The sequence below is a fragment of the Plectropomus leopardus genome, chromosome 1 (genome assembly GCF_026936395.1).
Source record: "Plectropomus leopardus strain MGB_pleo_1.0 chromosome 1, ASM2693639v1, whole genome shotgun sequence".
In the NCBI taxonomy this organism is placed as follows: Eukaryota; Metazoa; Chordata; class Actinopteri; order Perciformes; family Serranidae; genus Plectropomus; species Plectropomus leopardus.
Genome location: NC_142176.1, coordinates 25,788,053 through 25,805,843, shown reverse-complemented (window position 1 = coordinate 25,805,843; position 17,791 = coordinate 25,788,053). Strand labels below are relative to the sequence as shown.

At 38.2% G+C, this 17,791-nt stretch overlaps 1 protein-coding gene across 2 annotated transcripts in view; it reads left to right on the top strand.

Annotated features, from left to right (window-relative positions):
* Positions 1-17,791, top strand: part of kiaa1549lb (KIAA1549-like b) — a 72,354-nt gene that overhangs the window by 4,853 nt on the left and 49,710 nt on the right. The window contains exon 1 of one of the 2 annotated variants that reach the window (XM_088078763.1): positions 872-1,032. The exons of the other annotated variant lie outside the window; for it this stretch is intronic. Within the exon in view, the coding sequence (XP_087934889.1) occupies positions 969-1,032 (64 nt within the window). The 5' untranslated portion in view covers positions 872-968. Of the gene's footprint in view, positions 1-871; positions 1,033-17,791 lie in introns of those variants that run through there. 2 annotated transcript variants of the gene reach the window in all.

Genomic DNA, 17,791 nt, shown 5'->3' with positions numbered 1-17,791 from the left:
CAGCAGGCTGCCTGATTTATTGGGACACACTGTATAATACACCACACTGCTGCTCACAAGGCCACCGTTCATCACACTGCATCACACCACAGCGGGAGACAACACGAGAAGCCCGAATGTCCGCTTCTAAAGAGCAACTCCCTGCTATAATCTCAAGATTGACCCCATCTTTTAGATTGAAAATATAATATGGACTTGTCTTGTGCCTAATTAATCTTGCTTGTCATTAGATAGCTATTTGACAGTGCAAATCCACTTGTTTGACCTTTAAGAATAAAACTTTTACACTATATCAAAATGCAAACTTGATAACCTACCTGGGAATAAAATGTCATCAGAGATTAGATTAGTGTTTTAAAAATACTCACATTTAAGAAGCTGAGGTCAGAAACTTTTGACTATTTTTTCTTCAAAAATTATTCAAACTCATTAATTGATTATCAAATTTGTTTGCAACTATTTTAATAGTAGACAGCTACTTGACTGAATATTTATTACTGCTCTGTCAGTGATAGTCAGAGGCTTTATTCTGTGGCCCTGATGCATTTTCCTCCCTAGACAATAATTTAGACTAGTTAAGGGGCTATACAGCACAGTACTGCAATGTTTTGAGTGGCGATATTGTACGGATACTATTGCTAAGTATCTTTTTTAAAATTCAGATAAATTAATAATGTGGCAAATACAAATGAAGTGGCCTGCAAGAATAATAAAATGATGTGCCTTTTCAGTGCACTATGTGTGCAGTTTGCAGTAATAAAATGATTTAGCCTAAGTGTGGTACAACAGTTAGTCCCAACCAAGCAATTTGATTGGACAAGAGGCATTCCACGAGTGCCGGACCTATAACTATGCGTGTATCACTCCGCTTCACAGGTGTTTTTAGCCTACAGTATCGCTCGTCGTAACAAACGTTAAGCCGCAAAGAGGGACATATTTCTTTAAATAACATTTGAGTTAAATAATAAATGGGCGTCGGAAAAAGGACGGAGGGAAGGGAAGGAGACTGGACACTTCACCGCAAACCTCCAGGTAGGCCAATGTTTATTTGTCAACACAAGACGTCTCGACGTAGTCTACTATTTAAGCAGTTAAATCCTTCGGTAACTCACGTATGCCACCAAAGCGACCGTCATCCGACTGATTTCTCTGGTCGCACAGTCAGTGAAAACTCACAGATAAATGTACGTGTTACAAAGCTGCTGGCCTCCGGTGGCGTGTGGACCTAGCTTACACATAGCAGCAAGCTAGTGTGCAGGAATACGTGTGTGTTGCTTGGCAACAGTCCAGTCTCCGTCCAGTGGCAAAACTATTTGTTTTGGTGGAGCCAACAAATAAACGATTAAACAAACAAACAAATCATAGCCTGTGGCCGCTTGTTTACGGTTTAATGAGTGGCGTTTGTAGAAGAGGGTTGCGTTCAGCCCCGACACAATGTACAATAAGCAGGGGTGGATAAAGTCCCTGAAAGCCATGCTTTAGTAAAAGTACAGATATCTTACCAGAAAATGACTTTGGTAGAAGTTAAAGTCAATTATAAGAATATCACTTGAGTAAAAATCTTTAAGTGTATGTTTTGTTTCTCTAAATTTACTACAGTATATGTATTGCAATACTCAGCATATCGCAAAATGTTGGGCCTTTGGTGATTCCCACCACTGTTGTACAGATCCTGCAGTCCTGCACAGGGGCTTTCAGTTATCCTGGCTGAAGACATTTGCTTAGTTGATAGTGGGCAGAGCTATGCTTGATCACCAGACTTCATCTAGCAATAAGGATGATAAAGATAATGTCACCCATAGGGTCGGATTGCTGGAACAGGGTTTTTTTGGGTCTTCAGAAGTTCTTCAACGTTGTATTTAAAGTGTAATTTATGGCACTATTCACTGTAATGCCACTGACTCTGGTGGTTTCTGTCATGTTTGAATAGGTGAATTTATCATCTGCAACAGGGAGATTTCATAGGAAAGTGAAAAGTATGGAGTTAAATATTTCAGATGTTAACCATAACTGAACGTGGCTGGATCAGATCTATGGTGTGCATGAATGAGCAATACAAAAGGACAGAGAGAGTGGGATATTGGCCTTCTCACAGAAGGGGTCATCAGTCACATTCAATGGTGTCACTGTGACTGTATCATATGTGGTTTTTGTCAATTATTGTTATAAACGGAAATGCTACGTGTAATGCTAAGTGTAGCTGTAGGCTTTGCTTTTTCACAAGGATGCCTCTGTGGACGGTGGCATTTCAGCTAATCCCTTGGAATCGCTGGAGGAGGAAATGTGAGATCACAGACAAACACATTTATTACACTGAGCCTTTACAATGTTAAATGCTGAGCATGTAGGAATGTGTGCACACACTCACACAACACCTACAACCAAAAATCACAAGCCACCCAATAAATCCAGTTGTTTTTAAAAAAAAAATAGTCTGTAATACAGTTGTGTGCAGCACACTTACAGATAAGCTGCACTTATTATTTTTGGCCACTAGATGACAAAAGAACTTCACAACAAGCTGATAAACAAACTATCCTGACACAGTGTTACTTTTTTTTCAAATTATAGACCCTAAGGGCGTAGTGTAACGTGGTGAGGTGAAGGTGCAGAGAGCTTGGGGCATAGGCTAGTTAACAAAAGCTCCAGGATAGCCGACTAGCTCAACAACAGGTGATGAAACAAGGATTTCCACACGGTTACTTTATTCTACAGTACTGAACATCGACCATACATGCCAGGTCTCCACAGAGCTATGTTCTCCTATCATACATGAGCAGCAGAACATAGGCACATAATCTGCACCTTACTCGATGCTGTTGAGAGTTCTCTGTCGTGGATGTCAGTCAGAGTAGTGAAGTAACACTGTGTTAAACTCTCAACTCAAGTATATCACAGCAAAACAAAAAGAAGGCATTGCAGCATCACCACAAATCTGGCCGTTACAATAGCATGCTAGCTGTTCAGATTTCTTCACTTGTTAGCTTTGTCTGCCTTTTGGGGCTGGGCAAGTGGTTTAGTCACAGTGGGTTTATAGCAGTTAGTTTGCTTTAAAAATGCTTGGCTCTGCTAGAAATGTGGTTTTCTAGAGTGGATCTTTAGACAATTAAAAAAAAAAATGTAAAAATGGAATGTAGCCAGAAAGGGCAGTAACGTTACCAGGCTAGCAGAGTGAGTGATGTTAATTAGCCACTCACCATCGGCCCAGTGTAGGAAGATCGCATGGCCTTTAGCGCTTCAGGTTCGGTCCTTTTGTAGGTGAGCCACTCAGGATATCAGGAATCAAAACATGAGGATTTAATTAAAATGCAGATACAGGAGAGTTTCATGGAGCAAAAAAACTTGCAGCTTTTACTTTGAGTTTTTTTCTGCAAAATCTCTGTTTGTTGTTGGAACAGCTGAAAACTGGATGAAATTTAGTTGATCTACATTTTGGCTAGTTTTGTATATAATAACCTTCAAAGGTTCAGTACGAACATCTGGAAAAAGAAAGTTTATTGTTTAATCCTATATCAATGATCTTTGGCTGATAGTAGGACTAAACCACCAACCCAAAGTGTTGGTATTCTGCACCATTATAATGGCTATATTTTCAATATATAAGAGGTTAAAAAAGGATCTGACAGATTTCTTGGCAAGTCGCTTAAAAAGTGTAATCTTTTATTTATATTAGCCTATAGTTGTGAAGGTATGGTCACACATAAGCATATACAAGTGAGTGACTTACAATGTGGGCCGACTGATTCACTGCAAGCCAATTTGGCATTTCTCATGTGTGGCAATTAGTGTTTTTCATGACCAGTATCATACAACATCGGCTGGTTAGACATGGCAGCAATTCATGTTGCTCGACACATCTTTGCCACTGGATGTGGCTGCGACTTTGCTGATCAAAGTTTACAAAAGATGAACTCCAAGCCTTCACCCTTCTTGTTCCAGTAATTATTTCACTCATGTGTGACCATGACCTAATATGCAGATTTTAAAGTGTATTTAAAGTATCACAATAACCAGTATTTCCCTGTATTCAGGTTTGTGGCCGTAAAACAAACAAAAAACCTTAAGCTAAAAGAAGAAAGCTGTGCAGAGCTTCAATCAGTTGAGTGCTCTTTGTGGGTTTTCACTGCAAGTAACCTCTTTCACATTAAACGTAGTCATCTGAGTCAATGTTAATTCAGGAAATTACCAATGAATACAATGAATGGTACATTGTTAGTCTGTGACCCCCTTTTTTTCGATGAGAGAATTCTCATGGCCACAGCGATCAGGGCATTTTCATATTGTCATGTAAATGTGGGTATGCCTTTCTTTTGTTTGCTCTAATTGACTGTATAGAAATTAGGACAAGGCTGGGGCAATTCATTATTTATCGACTTACAATTGAATCTCCCCATGATAAAATGTTGAGTTTCTGTGTAACATGTAAAGAGCTTTTTCCTGATTTGATGCATAAAAGTGTAGCAGTTCATTACACTGACCATCCATTTTATCATTACAGTTTGTGATATTACATGCTAAAATAATTTATTCATATCAGACAACAGTCCAACATGTTCTTACTTCCAACTCGTCAAATACGGCACCTTGGATACATTTAAAGCTATGATTCTCTGCATCCCCCCTGTAGTGTCAGTTTCCATCACTTTCAGCTTTTTTCATGCATATAGTGTCTTTTCAAAATAAACTTCCTGATAGGTTTAGGCACCAAAACTAATTGGTTAGGTTTGGGAAAAGATCATCATTTGAATCAAAATAAGTGTGTTTGTTAAGCAAGTTATGCATGTGACAAAAGTTAAGTTGTGTACATTTCATAAGTAAACTTACTTACATAAGTTGAAATAACACTACGCTGACCCATGGTTTCACAAGGGACCCATACAGCGGTTTCCTGGGTAAAAGTCCTGTGTTTTCTTGACCCATTCATCCACACCGACCTCCACCATGTGCAGACTTTATTGCTCTTTATGTCACCTGACTGCCTCCTTTGCTCCTGTCATAATTACCACAGCCACACAGAGCATTATAGTTTGAAGCGTAGGACCCCTGAGCAAGCTGCTGTATTTGACAAGGTGGAAGTGAGAACACCCTGATCTGTCCTAGACGTTGCTCACGATTTATTCAGCACATAAAGTGACCCCATGTACTGTCCCCAGCCTCAGGCAGAGAGAGGTTGTGTGCAGTGTATTATGTCTCTGAAATATCAGCGTCCCACACACGGTCTAAAGAGAAGCCTTTGATTTTAAATCCCAGTGACATCACAGATTCAGGGGCTCGCTCTGTGATTTCTAGCTTTAGTGAAGCAGGTTTAGAGTGGAGGCAAAGATGACAGCGTCAGTGAAGCATCAAGAGTGCTGGGGAGGGTTTAGCTGAACTAGGAGAGCATTAAAGGAAGTGATCAACAGTTTTAGAAGCCTATCTTATTAATCTGTAATCAGGCTGTCTTCGGACTTTAAAGATGTTCTACTGACAGAATATGGAAGTAGTTTTAGTGCATATACTTGCTGTAATTGCATTTGGAGGTAATTTGAATGCCTTGCACAAACTAAATTGGAGTATTCTGTGAGACCTGAGTCCTGAAATTTGAATGTAAAGATGAAACCTTAAAATGTGTTTTACATTTTACAGTCTCTGTTTTTGTTTTTACTGTTTTTAGGATAAGATACAGTCAGCAAAACACACACACACACACACACACACACACACACACACAGTCCTAAATGCATTTACTTTTCTGCACATGCATAAATCTATCCCATGTTGCATTTGTTTGATTTATGCCCTTACTTCAGTGCGCTGAAGTCATCCCCTAAGTCTTAAAATGAGACGGGCTGTTCCCTGCAGGCCAATTCATTACTGGGATAATCCGAGTGTGTGGCTCTACTGCCTCTGGAAAGCTAACCTTTTGCCTACACACAAACAAGACCTTCACACATGCTCCTGCTCATACCTATCTGTAGCAAATGACTGTGTAAACTTCAGTTTTGATACCTTATTAGTCTGTCCTCAGAGACTGTCCCCGCAAGTATGTATTCATGTGAGCTTATGCTCTGTGTCATATCTTGCCACTCTCAGCACTTTGTGCCCTGCTGCAGAGAGGGAGCATTGCTTTTGTTTTAATATGAAATGTTCTTAAATTATGGAGATATTCAATTTGTCTCTTATTATCAAGTGTATTGCACTGATATATTTGAAACTGAAATACAGTACAGTGCAAGTTCTGACATATTTCACAGGAGACCCAGAGCTCAGTAATTATATTACAGCAATGAATGCTGCAGTTTTTCATCTACCAAGCAAACAAGCAAACCTCATTAACACTGTTACTGTACAATATCAGTGAAATGCAGTTTAGAGTGTGACTGTATGTGTTTCTAACTCATTGTCACTTTGTGGCAGTTGAAGGTCAAAAGTGTGTCTGTAGGATTAAATCATGGTTCCTCATGGTATACATACATCTCACTAATGATATTGTCAACTAAGAGACAGGCCTCTCCTTGACAGTGCATGTCATTATGAGTCATGGATGGGACCCATTAAGTTGTGTGCCGTAAACGTTGTCTTAGGGGGACAGGGAAGTGCACAAGTTTAAATTAGAAGAATGACAGAATACTCAATTCAAGAAGTAAGTCTGTAAGGACAAAGTATTCAGCTTTGGGTTGATATGAACAGGCAGACATTCTTTGGAGATCTAGATTCAGATGGAAGAAATTTTTGTATCTTTTTGTCACTGGTGAAAAGAAGAGTTTTGATATTTTAAAACATGTATCAGAAATCTAAAAATCAAGCCATTTTGTCTTATATTTCCTTCATAAAGAATACTCATAAGAGATCACAAGTGGACATTAAATAAATTGCACTTTTTTTTTTTTCAAAAGGGTGAAATCACAGAGAAAATATTCAATTGTTTCAATTTCCTATGTCCATTTCTTCAAAGACAGAGCATCTTACCTTTTTACGCTTGCAGTTTAGTTCATATCATACCATAGATGCACATTAGAAAAATGTCCCCATTTTGATATGTACTGATCTGTCCTATTTCTCACTCGAAAGAAACATGCTCAAAGGAGGCTACCTTGGCTTGCTGGATAAACCCCTCCTGAAAAGATGGCTCCCATGGGGGCGTTCATCCTCTTAATAGTCTCCTCGCTATTAAACTAGTCTGGAATAAATCTGCAGCACTACAGTGGGTTACTGTGAATAGATATATAGCCATTGTCAAAAATCAACTGGTAGCGCTGTGTTAAATTATTCATTTTATGCCCAAAAAATTAATAGGGAGACATTCTCATAGCAAATGGCCTTATCTGAACTTCCAACTGTTTTCGTTGTTGGTCTGCCCACATCTTGAATGGTGTCCAGTAGAATCCATTAAGTACCTTGAAGTAGACACGTTTTGTATTTATAAAATATGTCCTCTGTTCTCTGCATTAAGCACTTTCAGTAATACTCCCCAAGAGCTGCGTTTTCTGACAAAGTGAGGGAGAAAAAAAAATCATTGAATAATATATTGAATACATTATACTTGTGAACTATGAGACTCAGTCCAAGTGTTGACGTGGAGCTCTACTTGACAACCTGAGGAGTACAGAGGAGCTGTCTTAGCTGTAGGAAAGTTATCTCTCAGAAGATTTACCTTTCCCACTTGTAACAAATGTTTTCAGCCAATATAAAGCCTCATTCAGAAATTGAGGACTCCATTTTCAATGCCAGACTTCAAAAGAAGCAGAGCTTTGAATGTATGTTTTTCAGTTCTGATACATACCTGCCTGAATCGAGATAGCCTATCTATTCAATCACTTTAAAAGTCTTTGAGACTGTGCACATCTTTTTGGTGGCAGAACCCAGTTTGTGTGCAGGCTTACATAGGGAACAATCAGTGCTTTTGTTTTGATGTGTATCATATGCTGCAAGTGTGTGTTGCACTTTAGAGGCAACAGCAAGATTTCTTCTTAAATATACTGCCACACAGCCCCACTTTGTCTAACCTTTCCATGTTGTTTTCTAAAACCTAATTTTTCCAACTCCTGTCTGAATGCAAAAACCCAAACGCCTAAACACACACAGTTATTTAAACATAGACTGTATAAAAGAATGTACCCCACTACAGTGATGTCACTCATTGGTTTGTGGACTCAAGCCTCAAGTTTGATATTTTGGCTGTTGCCGTCTTGTTTTGTTAGAGCCAGACGTGACCAAATTTGGATGAGAAGGTGGAGCTATGGAGGAGCGAGGGGTGGATCTGACTCACAGACTGTCGCAGACAGGCTGTCACTCATAGCGGCTCCCCCATAGTCATGTGTAGCATTACACTTACACAGAACTTCAGACAGGGTTGTTTTAAAAAAGAATCACTGTTTTTGTACCAGACTGCACATTGTTTATTTCTGCTGCAAAGTAGGGCTTTTCTTTTTTCTTTTTTTTTTTAAAGATATTTTTAGGTGTTTTTGCCTTTAATTGACAGGACAGCACAAGTGTGAAATGGGGAAAGAGAGAGGGAATGACATGCAGCAAAGGGCCAAGGCTGGAGTCAAAACCCGCGGCCGCTGCAGCGAGGACACAGCCTCTATACATGGAGCGCCTGCTCTATCCACTGAGCCACCAGGGGCCCTGAAAAGTAGGGCTTTTTAACACAGGGTCATGGGGATTGATTCATATTTTGAGCCAGCCTCCTATATGTATATATATATATATATATATATATATATATATATATATATATATATATATATATATATATATATATATGTATATAGATATATATATATATATAGAGAGAGAGATATAGATATAGATATAGATATAGATATGTATGTTTAAGTATGTTTTCTTTAACTCATAATCACCTGAAAATAAAAATCCCTTTTTAAGTCTACATAGAGAGCTTATCCTTTGTCTGTTTGCTTTGAGAGTCCTCTGCGGGTAATGTGGCTCCCTGTAAAAACCTCCTGAAGAATGAGCACTGAAAGATTTCTAATCAGAAGAAGTTTCAGCTGGTTGCAAACTGCAATCCTCACTGCTAAATCCCCCTAAATCATTTTAATAACATATGTAAGATAGTATAATTATAGAAGATTTATCCTTCTATAACACTATCCTTGACACTACAAAATATAGTCACAGATCTTAATGAGCTATACATCTCAAAGCACCTTAAACTGAAATGATCTTAATACCACAACAGGAACTGCTGATGAAGAATCAGTAGGTGTTTTCAAATCTCAAGCATCAGAAAAAAAGACTTTATTAGAGTTTACATGGATCACACAGCTCTGTTTGTAAAGTATGTAAAACAGCCTTTCTCAATTCAAGACTGACTTAGTTGTTGTGCACCTTCTGCCAAAACAGTTTCAAATGTATTATCCATTGATTTTGCAATTTCCAGTAAATTCTGTCTGGCTGGTAGAAACATTAGCAGAAGCTCAATCTGTTTTCACTCTGCACTGAGCATTGGGATCTCTATCCCCTGCCACATCTCACCTCAGGTGCTACTTTCTAACAAAACATCCTCTCTCTTATCTAAATTCTTAATTCACTTACATAAGGTGGCCTTTACAAAGCCAGGTTTTATGGTTTATATTCTACATCTTTGAATATGCCCTCTAAGCGCTCTTTGTTTTGCCAACTGTTCTCATTATAAACTTGTTTAATTAGATGTTTGTTTTTTTACCCAGCTGAAAGAGTGTTACATAATTACGTCTAAATCATTTAATTGCACATCTCCATGCTTTTCGAAAAAGAGGAAAATTTTATATTTTCTCATATATATATTATCTCATATTACTTACATCGTAATGTAATGTAATTGAGTAACCCAACAGCAGACCTAACAGCAGACATACGTTGATTTTCAGAATTTAAAAAAGCCAATGGCAAACGATAGAAAAATGGAAACTAAACTAACTCTTAATCTTAAAATGACTAGCAATGTATGCAGTGTATATTTTTTTCCACTAAAAACAACGGAATGAACTTTGAAACGTATCAGATGAGAGGTCACTATATCTATAGCTACATAGGTAGCTGCTAACATTACTGCTGGTGTAAAAACCGGCAACATGAGCACACAGGTTCATTAAAGACATGATAGGATCCTCGGTGGCAGAAATCAGACTGTAGCTTCAGTGGGACACAGCTGTCGGCCCAGTGGTGTTGTGGTGAATTGAGGATGAGGCCGAGGCCTTTGTTTGAGCGCTCATCCATCATGCTGCCTGCTGGAGTTGGTGGTGATCTCTGTGTTTGCTTTGACTGTGTAGAGCGTCAAGGTCGGATGTATGATTGCTGTGATGTGAAGCATGAACAGTGTTGTAGCTCAAATGTGTTGTTCGGCCTGGTATTCAGCAGTGTAAAATGCAGCCACGTCTTGTTTTTGTTCTCATGCTGTATCTGTAAGATTTCTTTCTGCTCTTGCTCTCTGTGTCTCCTGGTGTGCCCAAAACAGAAGGTGTTGTATAAACTGTTATTTTCCATTTCCTCACTGGTCACAAGAGGAACAGCAGCTCCTTTTTTTTGAAGTACAGGAATTATTTCAGTGATATATATTTCAGCTATTGCCAATTTAATATTTCACTCTGACTCACCGACACAAAACATAACCAGTGTTCAAATAGGCCTAATTGAATTGTGGCTCTGGTCTCCATGCACCTCCACAGATGCATGAGCCAGGGCTGCACCTTATGATTATTTTCATGTTCTGCCAATTGTTTTCTTGATTAAAATATCATAAAACTGCAAGAAATGTCCATTATTATTTCTCAGAGCGCAAGTAGACATATTTAATTAATTTGTTTTGTCCAACCAGCAGTTAGATGCCAAAAGAAATGAAGTCTATAACAGTAGAAGACCAAGAAAAGTAGCAATATAATCACATTTAATCCTAAACACATTGAAGTTTTAGCACTTTAGCTGAAAATATTCGTAAACAGTTTATTTATCTCAGTAGTTTCTAATATTCTGTTGATTACCCTTTTTAATAGACTTATTATTATCTGTGGCGCTTTAGCTGTCCTAAATGCAAACTGTATTGGCTGATCAGTGACTATATTGAATTGGAGTTTCTTACTAGACAATGAGTACCTGGGCATATGCCCCCACCTAGAGCAAGACACACACACTTTATAGTTACTTAGCCTCTTTTTTTACGTTTGTGCTTTGCATCTCTTTGTAGTGATAATTTATCTTTTTGTGTTTCGTATCTATTTGCACTAATTTTGTGCCTCTTTAAAGTAATTTACTGTATTTTTTAGCTGTTTGGCATCTCTTTGAATCTCTTCCTGGTCAATACATGTAAATGTGAGTGACATTTTGCAGGTGAAGGTCAGGGGGCCCACCTTACACTTTGGGCCATTCAGTAATCCTTCCATAATATTGAGTAATGTGGTGTCACATAACATATGCATTTTGTGCTTTCAGGGGAATAATACTTAAATATTTATACTTAAATTTATTAGTGCATTTGCACTGCAATTTTTACTGTTTTATCCTTGTACTATTGTTTCCTTAATCTTACACTGTTGTTTTATTTCACCATATTTTTTTGTTATTTCTGCTGGTTTTAGATTTTAGAGTCCTATTTTATTGTTGCGTACCGTGACATCAATACTTAGTTTCGTTCCCTCTCATGAACCTCATGTTTTGACAATAAACCTTTTTGAATTTTGAATTTTGTTTTACAGAGTCCTTCTAAATGTCCTTTTTCAAAATACCAGAAAGTGTCACCAGGTAAAACACAAGCAACTTAATTTGTGGCCTTCTGCTTGAAGTGACCCCAGATTATAGAGCATTGTGATTACATACATTTTGACATTCTTGTGCTTGACTCCGGTGTGGATTTCAGAGGGATCCCTGAAGCTTAACAGGCTTATCCCACCTTGTTATCCCCTATTGTCCTCTTCCCTCCATCCTCCTCATGCCTCAGCTAACCTCTGCTGCACTGCAGCCAATAAATACAGTAAGAGTCGGCCCTGCTCAGTATCATACAGTAGCCGTTTCCATTTGGTTCCTGTTTGATTGAGCTTCTCACCACCTTGCAGTACGATCAAGGTCAAGTGTAGGAAGGTTTCATTTTAATTGTTGGTGCAGCAGATAAGTGGACAACTGCTGCAATATGTCTTTGTTATGTCACTTAAGAGCCTTTTTTTTCATCATGTTTATGATAATACCTTCGAGAGGCAATTTGATTTGACACGGAAGGCATGAATTATGTATCGCTTTGACAGAATCACAGTCACTTTATCACCAAGTGCAGTAAATGCAGATAATTTTTGCCCTAATGACATTGATGTCAAAACTAGAGGTGCAAGAAATTAAACACGAATTACTTTAAAGTAAGATAATTTTGGTTAATTATTATTATTACCATAAACAAATGAGACCATTAGGAGGCTTTCAGCTACCTGCATTTTAACAGGTGTTCTTTAGGGTTGGGCTTTTGCAGGAAATCTACTGAATGAAACAGGAAGAAAACTATTATGCTCCCAGCACACATAGAGTAAAAGCTTACAAGCTGTAGATGTTTATTCATTAGCCTGCTTCTTACGAATTGTTATTAGGTCTCATCTTTCTTCATGCTCCTCAAAGTGGAATACCAAGAGGACTGCCAATGAAGGGCAACAGGTTGCAACAAAAGTACAGAAAGTGTGTTTTGAGTCTTCTTATATAGAAGTTGAAGTTCATTTTAATAAAATATTTCAATGATTTTGACAATACTATGCAAATTTATAAATGCTACATATTGTACCTTTAGGTATATTGCTATAGGAATAGTAATACCTCTCATTTGTGCAGGAGGAGGTTAACACAGGACACATAAGATGCTTTAGTAACACTCAACATTCTGTCACTTGGATGAGCTTTGACATCCTCTGAAGTCTCTCTGAGGGCCCAATTAGAAAGTCAGAGGCAAAGCCATGTGATATCCCCAATAGTGATACCAGAGTAGTCCTGTGGAGTCCATTTTTCTAGCTCAAATTGTGTCACAGGTGACCAGGCCGTTACTTCACCTTCCCTTCTTGTAAGATATTGTTGTTTTGAATAGCAGACTGCACGCATCAACCCTCGGGCAAGATCACTATGCAGGTACATATTAGTTTTATTCATTTATTTCAGTAATGTTTAGTTTGTAGTTCTGTTCTGTTTGTAATCAAGTCATTGTCTTGTAAATCACAAGTATGTCACAAGTCTTTGCACTCAAGTCCCAAGTTAAGTTCCAAGTCCTAAACTTTGAGTTTTGGGTCCTGAACAAGTCATTATGTGCCCTTCACCAAATGTAATGCTTTTTGACAACAGTTAAATTTACAATTCTTTTCAAAATTAGTTTATTTTCTAAAACATGTATTTTGTCAAAAAAAAGTTACTTAGCTGTTTATCAAATGTTAGCTAAGCATTAGCTCACTAAAGATGTTATTAGTCTTGACTTACTGTTCTTTGTGCAATGTCAAATGTCAAACAGTTAAACAAGTTAAAAGTTGCAAATGTTTGACCCGCATGTTTTCCATACCGCAATTTACTACCGCATAACTACTGCATAGTTTTTTTATGTGAATATAATGATATTTGGTATAATTTGTTCTCAGCTGGCACTCAGTAATGTGAAGTTAGTTCCTCATCCGAGTCAAGTTGCAATCTTTTTTGATTTTGTCAGGTCTAAAGTCATCAAATTTGTGACTCGAGTCTGACTTATGTGACACGAGTACACACCTCTGGTGTTATGTGAGGCTTAGAGGTGTATAATAAGGTACCTTGATTTTAACTTTGTACCCCACTTTTGGTATTGTTAATCCCATTATGTCCAGCAGGTAACCCTTTTTTTTCACCCAATCCAGAGTAATCATTTCCCTACACTGATATTACAGAGTCTACCTAAGTACCTAAGTCTACCAATAGTATAGCAATACTGAACCTCACATCCTCATGCTGGCTACTGATCTGGATCCAGTTTGTGAAAATAGGCCCTGGACTTTCTGTTCCTGTATTTTTCTAATTTAGGTTGAGCATATAATCATACATCATAACCCAAAATTGAAACAGCTGCAGCTTATTAAATGACTTTCGGGCTTAATCAGTATCAAACAGCATCATTGTGGTTAATGCACAGATATTTTCTTACAAAACTAGAGGAGATCTGTACTCGCAACATGTTCTTGTGATTCTTTTTATTCAATTTAAAGGTGCCCTGTGGAGTTCACTTGTAAACAAACAAAAGTGTCAGTGTCTGTCTTCAAAATGCATAATGTGTATCCTTGAGATCTAAGAAATGTGCTGAATTCATTTCTTTCCTCATAACACAAGCAAAGGTGATTTTTTTCTTTTTAGGTTTTCCTAATCCTCTATTGTTCACATCCATGTTTAGTAACTTGCAGTCTTCTTCTCCCCCGCCTTTGCTGGTGCATTGCAGCATATTTTGGTGTTTTACCGCCACCCATAGGTCAGTGGAATAGTGTGAAACCATTGTAAGGACTGTGTCATGTAAAATACATATGTGCACGTGTATGTGTGTTCTTGTGCATGTGCATGAAAGAAATGGAGACCCACTAAAAGAAAAACTCCTCTATGGTGTGACTGGAGGTCAGAAATTCCACATGCTTTTGCTGCTGATTGTCAGTCAACCTTTAATAAAAATAAAAATGCCCTCTTCACTCAATGTACTTACATGTTTAAAATTAAGCAGCGCAAATACATAACTCAGGATGAAATCTTCATGATATCCCAGTAGGCAGTCCTGTCAGTTGCTGCGTCACCATCTGATGCCCTCCCTTCACCCCTACCTGTCATTCCACACCCACATCCTGCATGTCAAAAGGCTTTTGTAATCCAAAGCCCATCACAGCCCCAGCATGCAGCTAAACTCCTGCACTCGTCCCCTGCCTGCTCGGATATGCACGGCCCCAGGAGACAGCCTTGAGCTCCCGTTAGATTCAGTCCCTTTCTCTTTGAGGTTACACCAGGACAAGAGGTCCATATTTGAAGAAGCAGTAGCATGTGATACTTTTGACAAATCAGATACGTCTCAAGAATACTAATCTGGTTTGGAGCATTGTTAACACTCCTGATCTTAAATTTGTTAACATTTGGTGAGGAAACATATATTCTGTCATTATATTTTATTTGTATGAAGCTGCCATAGCAAGAGTGTACCTTTGCTTTTATCTGGCTCTGGCACATGCATGCTCTGCTTTCAACCTTGACAGTTCACAGGACAGTGTAGCCTCTAGGCATGGTGCTGAAGTGAAATATGACTTACTTTTTGGTAGTTTTAATAGGACTGCAGTCGCCTGCAGAGCCCTAACTGAGCTTTCTGACTTACAGTCATCCTATCTGCCCAATACAAGGTCTCACTGATGGCTGCATGCATCAAAGGAATATGTCACCCTGAAAATATTCTTATATTTTTTATCTACCATTAATTTCTAAGGATCAGTGCCTTCGGAGTGGTACTGTGCGATAAAATGCACAAGTTTCTCTCAGCTCAACCAGTGTACTTTTAGAAGTAAGAGATAATTCTTCACATGATGTAGTGACTCTTTCTTGACATGGACCTTTTTAAGTAATTGCAGGAATACACAGGTGTAATTAATGAAATAAAACCATTGCATTCCATTTAGGAGAGCTTGCTATTGTTGGAGCTGGCTACGTGGGACATTTAATGGAGCTGACTGAGCCATTGTTAATGTTATTACTTCCACCTGTGCTGTTCTTGGTATGACAAATCAGAATATCTGCAGTGAAAAAGTCTGTTAGACATTTGCTTTTTCACTTTAAATACACTTGAAAGCAAACAAGCTACACTGGCATGTATATTTCCAATTACTGAAAGAGGAAAAGCATTCGCATTCACCTATGTTTGAGAAAATATTTGTCTTATTTGGTGCTCTGCATTTATTGTGCAACTAGAAATGAAGTCAGCCTAGCCTTAACTGAAGTAAAGGAAAGGCTAGGCTCTTCAAACATGATTGAACAGGTGGAGCTGCAGGAAATGTAAATGTGCTGTTTATGTGAAACTGCTGGAGTTGGAATCACCTATCTTAATCTTGAATTATTAATAATTACAGGCTGAGCTATAAACTTTTAAACCAAGAACCAAATCTCTGTCTGTCGTTTGGACTGAGTCTTGAGCAGTAAATGCTTTCTTGACAGTTATAAGATGTAGACGTAGTCCTTCCTAGACCTCAGTGTTGTCTTCAGCACCATATTGCAGTGTAAATGGTCAGAGACAGTTCAGGGATATCTGCTGTAAAGATGTCCTCCTTCTCTCCATTGTAAGAGAACTAGATGGCACTCAGCTTGCGCTCAAAGTGCCAAAAATATTTTTTTTGGCGTTTTGAGCAACATAAGGGAGTGCCATTTTGTTTATGAGCATTATATTATCATGACATTATTCAGCATTACTCAAGAGAGTGATCTCACATTTTCTGGGGTGAACTGTCCCTCTAAGTGTATTGAACTTGTCAGCCATCAGCACAGTAAACACTGTCAATTTCTTCTCCTCCTCTGGAAGTGTTTAACAACATCATATTTTATTTCACTGCTATGCAGATGATGCTATGGTCCCATCTATCTAATATTAATATTGAATAGGCCACCCAGCCATTACACTCCCAGAAAGTCTGGGCTCCCTCAGAAGATCTTTCATCAAAGCTACAAATACATGCAGAATTTATTTAGTCTGCTCAGTCTGGAAATGTTATTTGAAAATGCTTAAAGATTTTTTCATTTATGTTGTCAGAATATTGGGGGTTATATTTAGTCTGGCATTTTTGTATCAAGTGTAGATGATTAATGTGATGTAAAAAACAAACAAACAAGCATTTGGCTGACTCTAAAGGTTATTCATGCTTTGACATTATCAATATTTATAGATGCCTTACTGCTGATACAGTTGTTGTCAATGTGATGGGTTATTTTAGTGAGCTTTCCTGTCAGAGAAAAGGTACAGAATGAAATGCTCCTTAATCATCTCAGTGTTTATGTGCATTCCCTAAAAAAAATACAGTACCTATAAATGTTTATAAGTTGTTATGCCCCAAGTCGGTATTAGTTGAATTGTGAAACCATACTAATACAAGTTTATTAAGACAGCTTTGGAGTGTATTTGCTAGCATGCAGTAGGCCTATATCTGGTCTTGCACCAAGTAAAGTAAAGGGCACATAAAGAAGCTTGAAGACATAGGGTTGTTCATTTAGTAGCCTAATTGGCCCTTTGCTTAGCTCTGCTCACCTTGGTTACTGTGTCAAGCCCGTCAAGCTTTTGCACCTGTTGTGTCAATATGGGGTTTCCAACAATATCAGTGAGAGATAATCCCGACAAAAATAATGACAAATTCATGGAATAATAGTTCTGAAACATCAGAGAGAAGTAGATAGAAAGAGACACGAAGAACAAACACAGGCACAACAAGTCAGTATATTGTTTTATTTTAAGGTAATGTTAATATATAGTCCTGTGCTTAGCAGAACTAAATTATCCTTGTCTTTTAATTTGTTTTAAGTGCAAACAGCCTTAAATGGTAGCCTAGCTACCTTACATGAAGAATGAGTGTGTAATAATTAGAGAGATTTAGTGGCATCTGGGCGTGAGGAAAACAGATTGCAACCAGTTGAAACTTCTCCCAATTGGAACACCTTCACTGTTAATTGTTCAGGAGGTTTTTACTGGGAGCAGAATTGTCCACAAAGGTCTCTAATGCTCCAAAAAAAAAAAACTGGCCAGGTGATTATAACTGGCCGAAAAAAAATACTGTTTGGCATATCTCAGACAGGTCATGTGTGCTCCCCTTTTTTCTCTGATAACTTAATC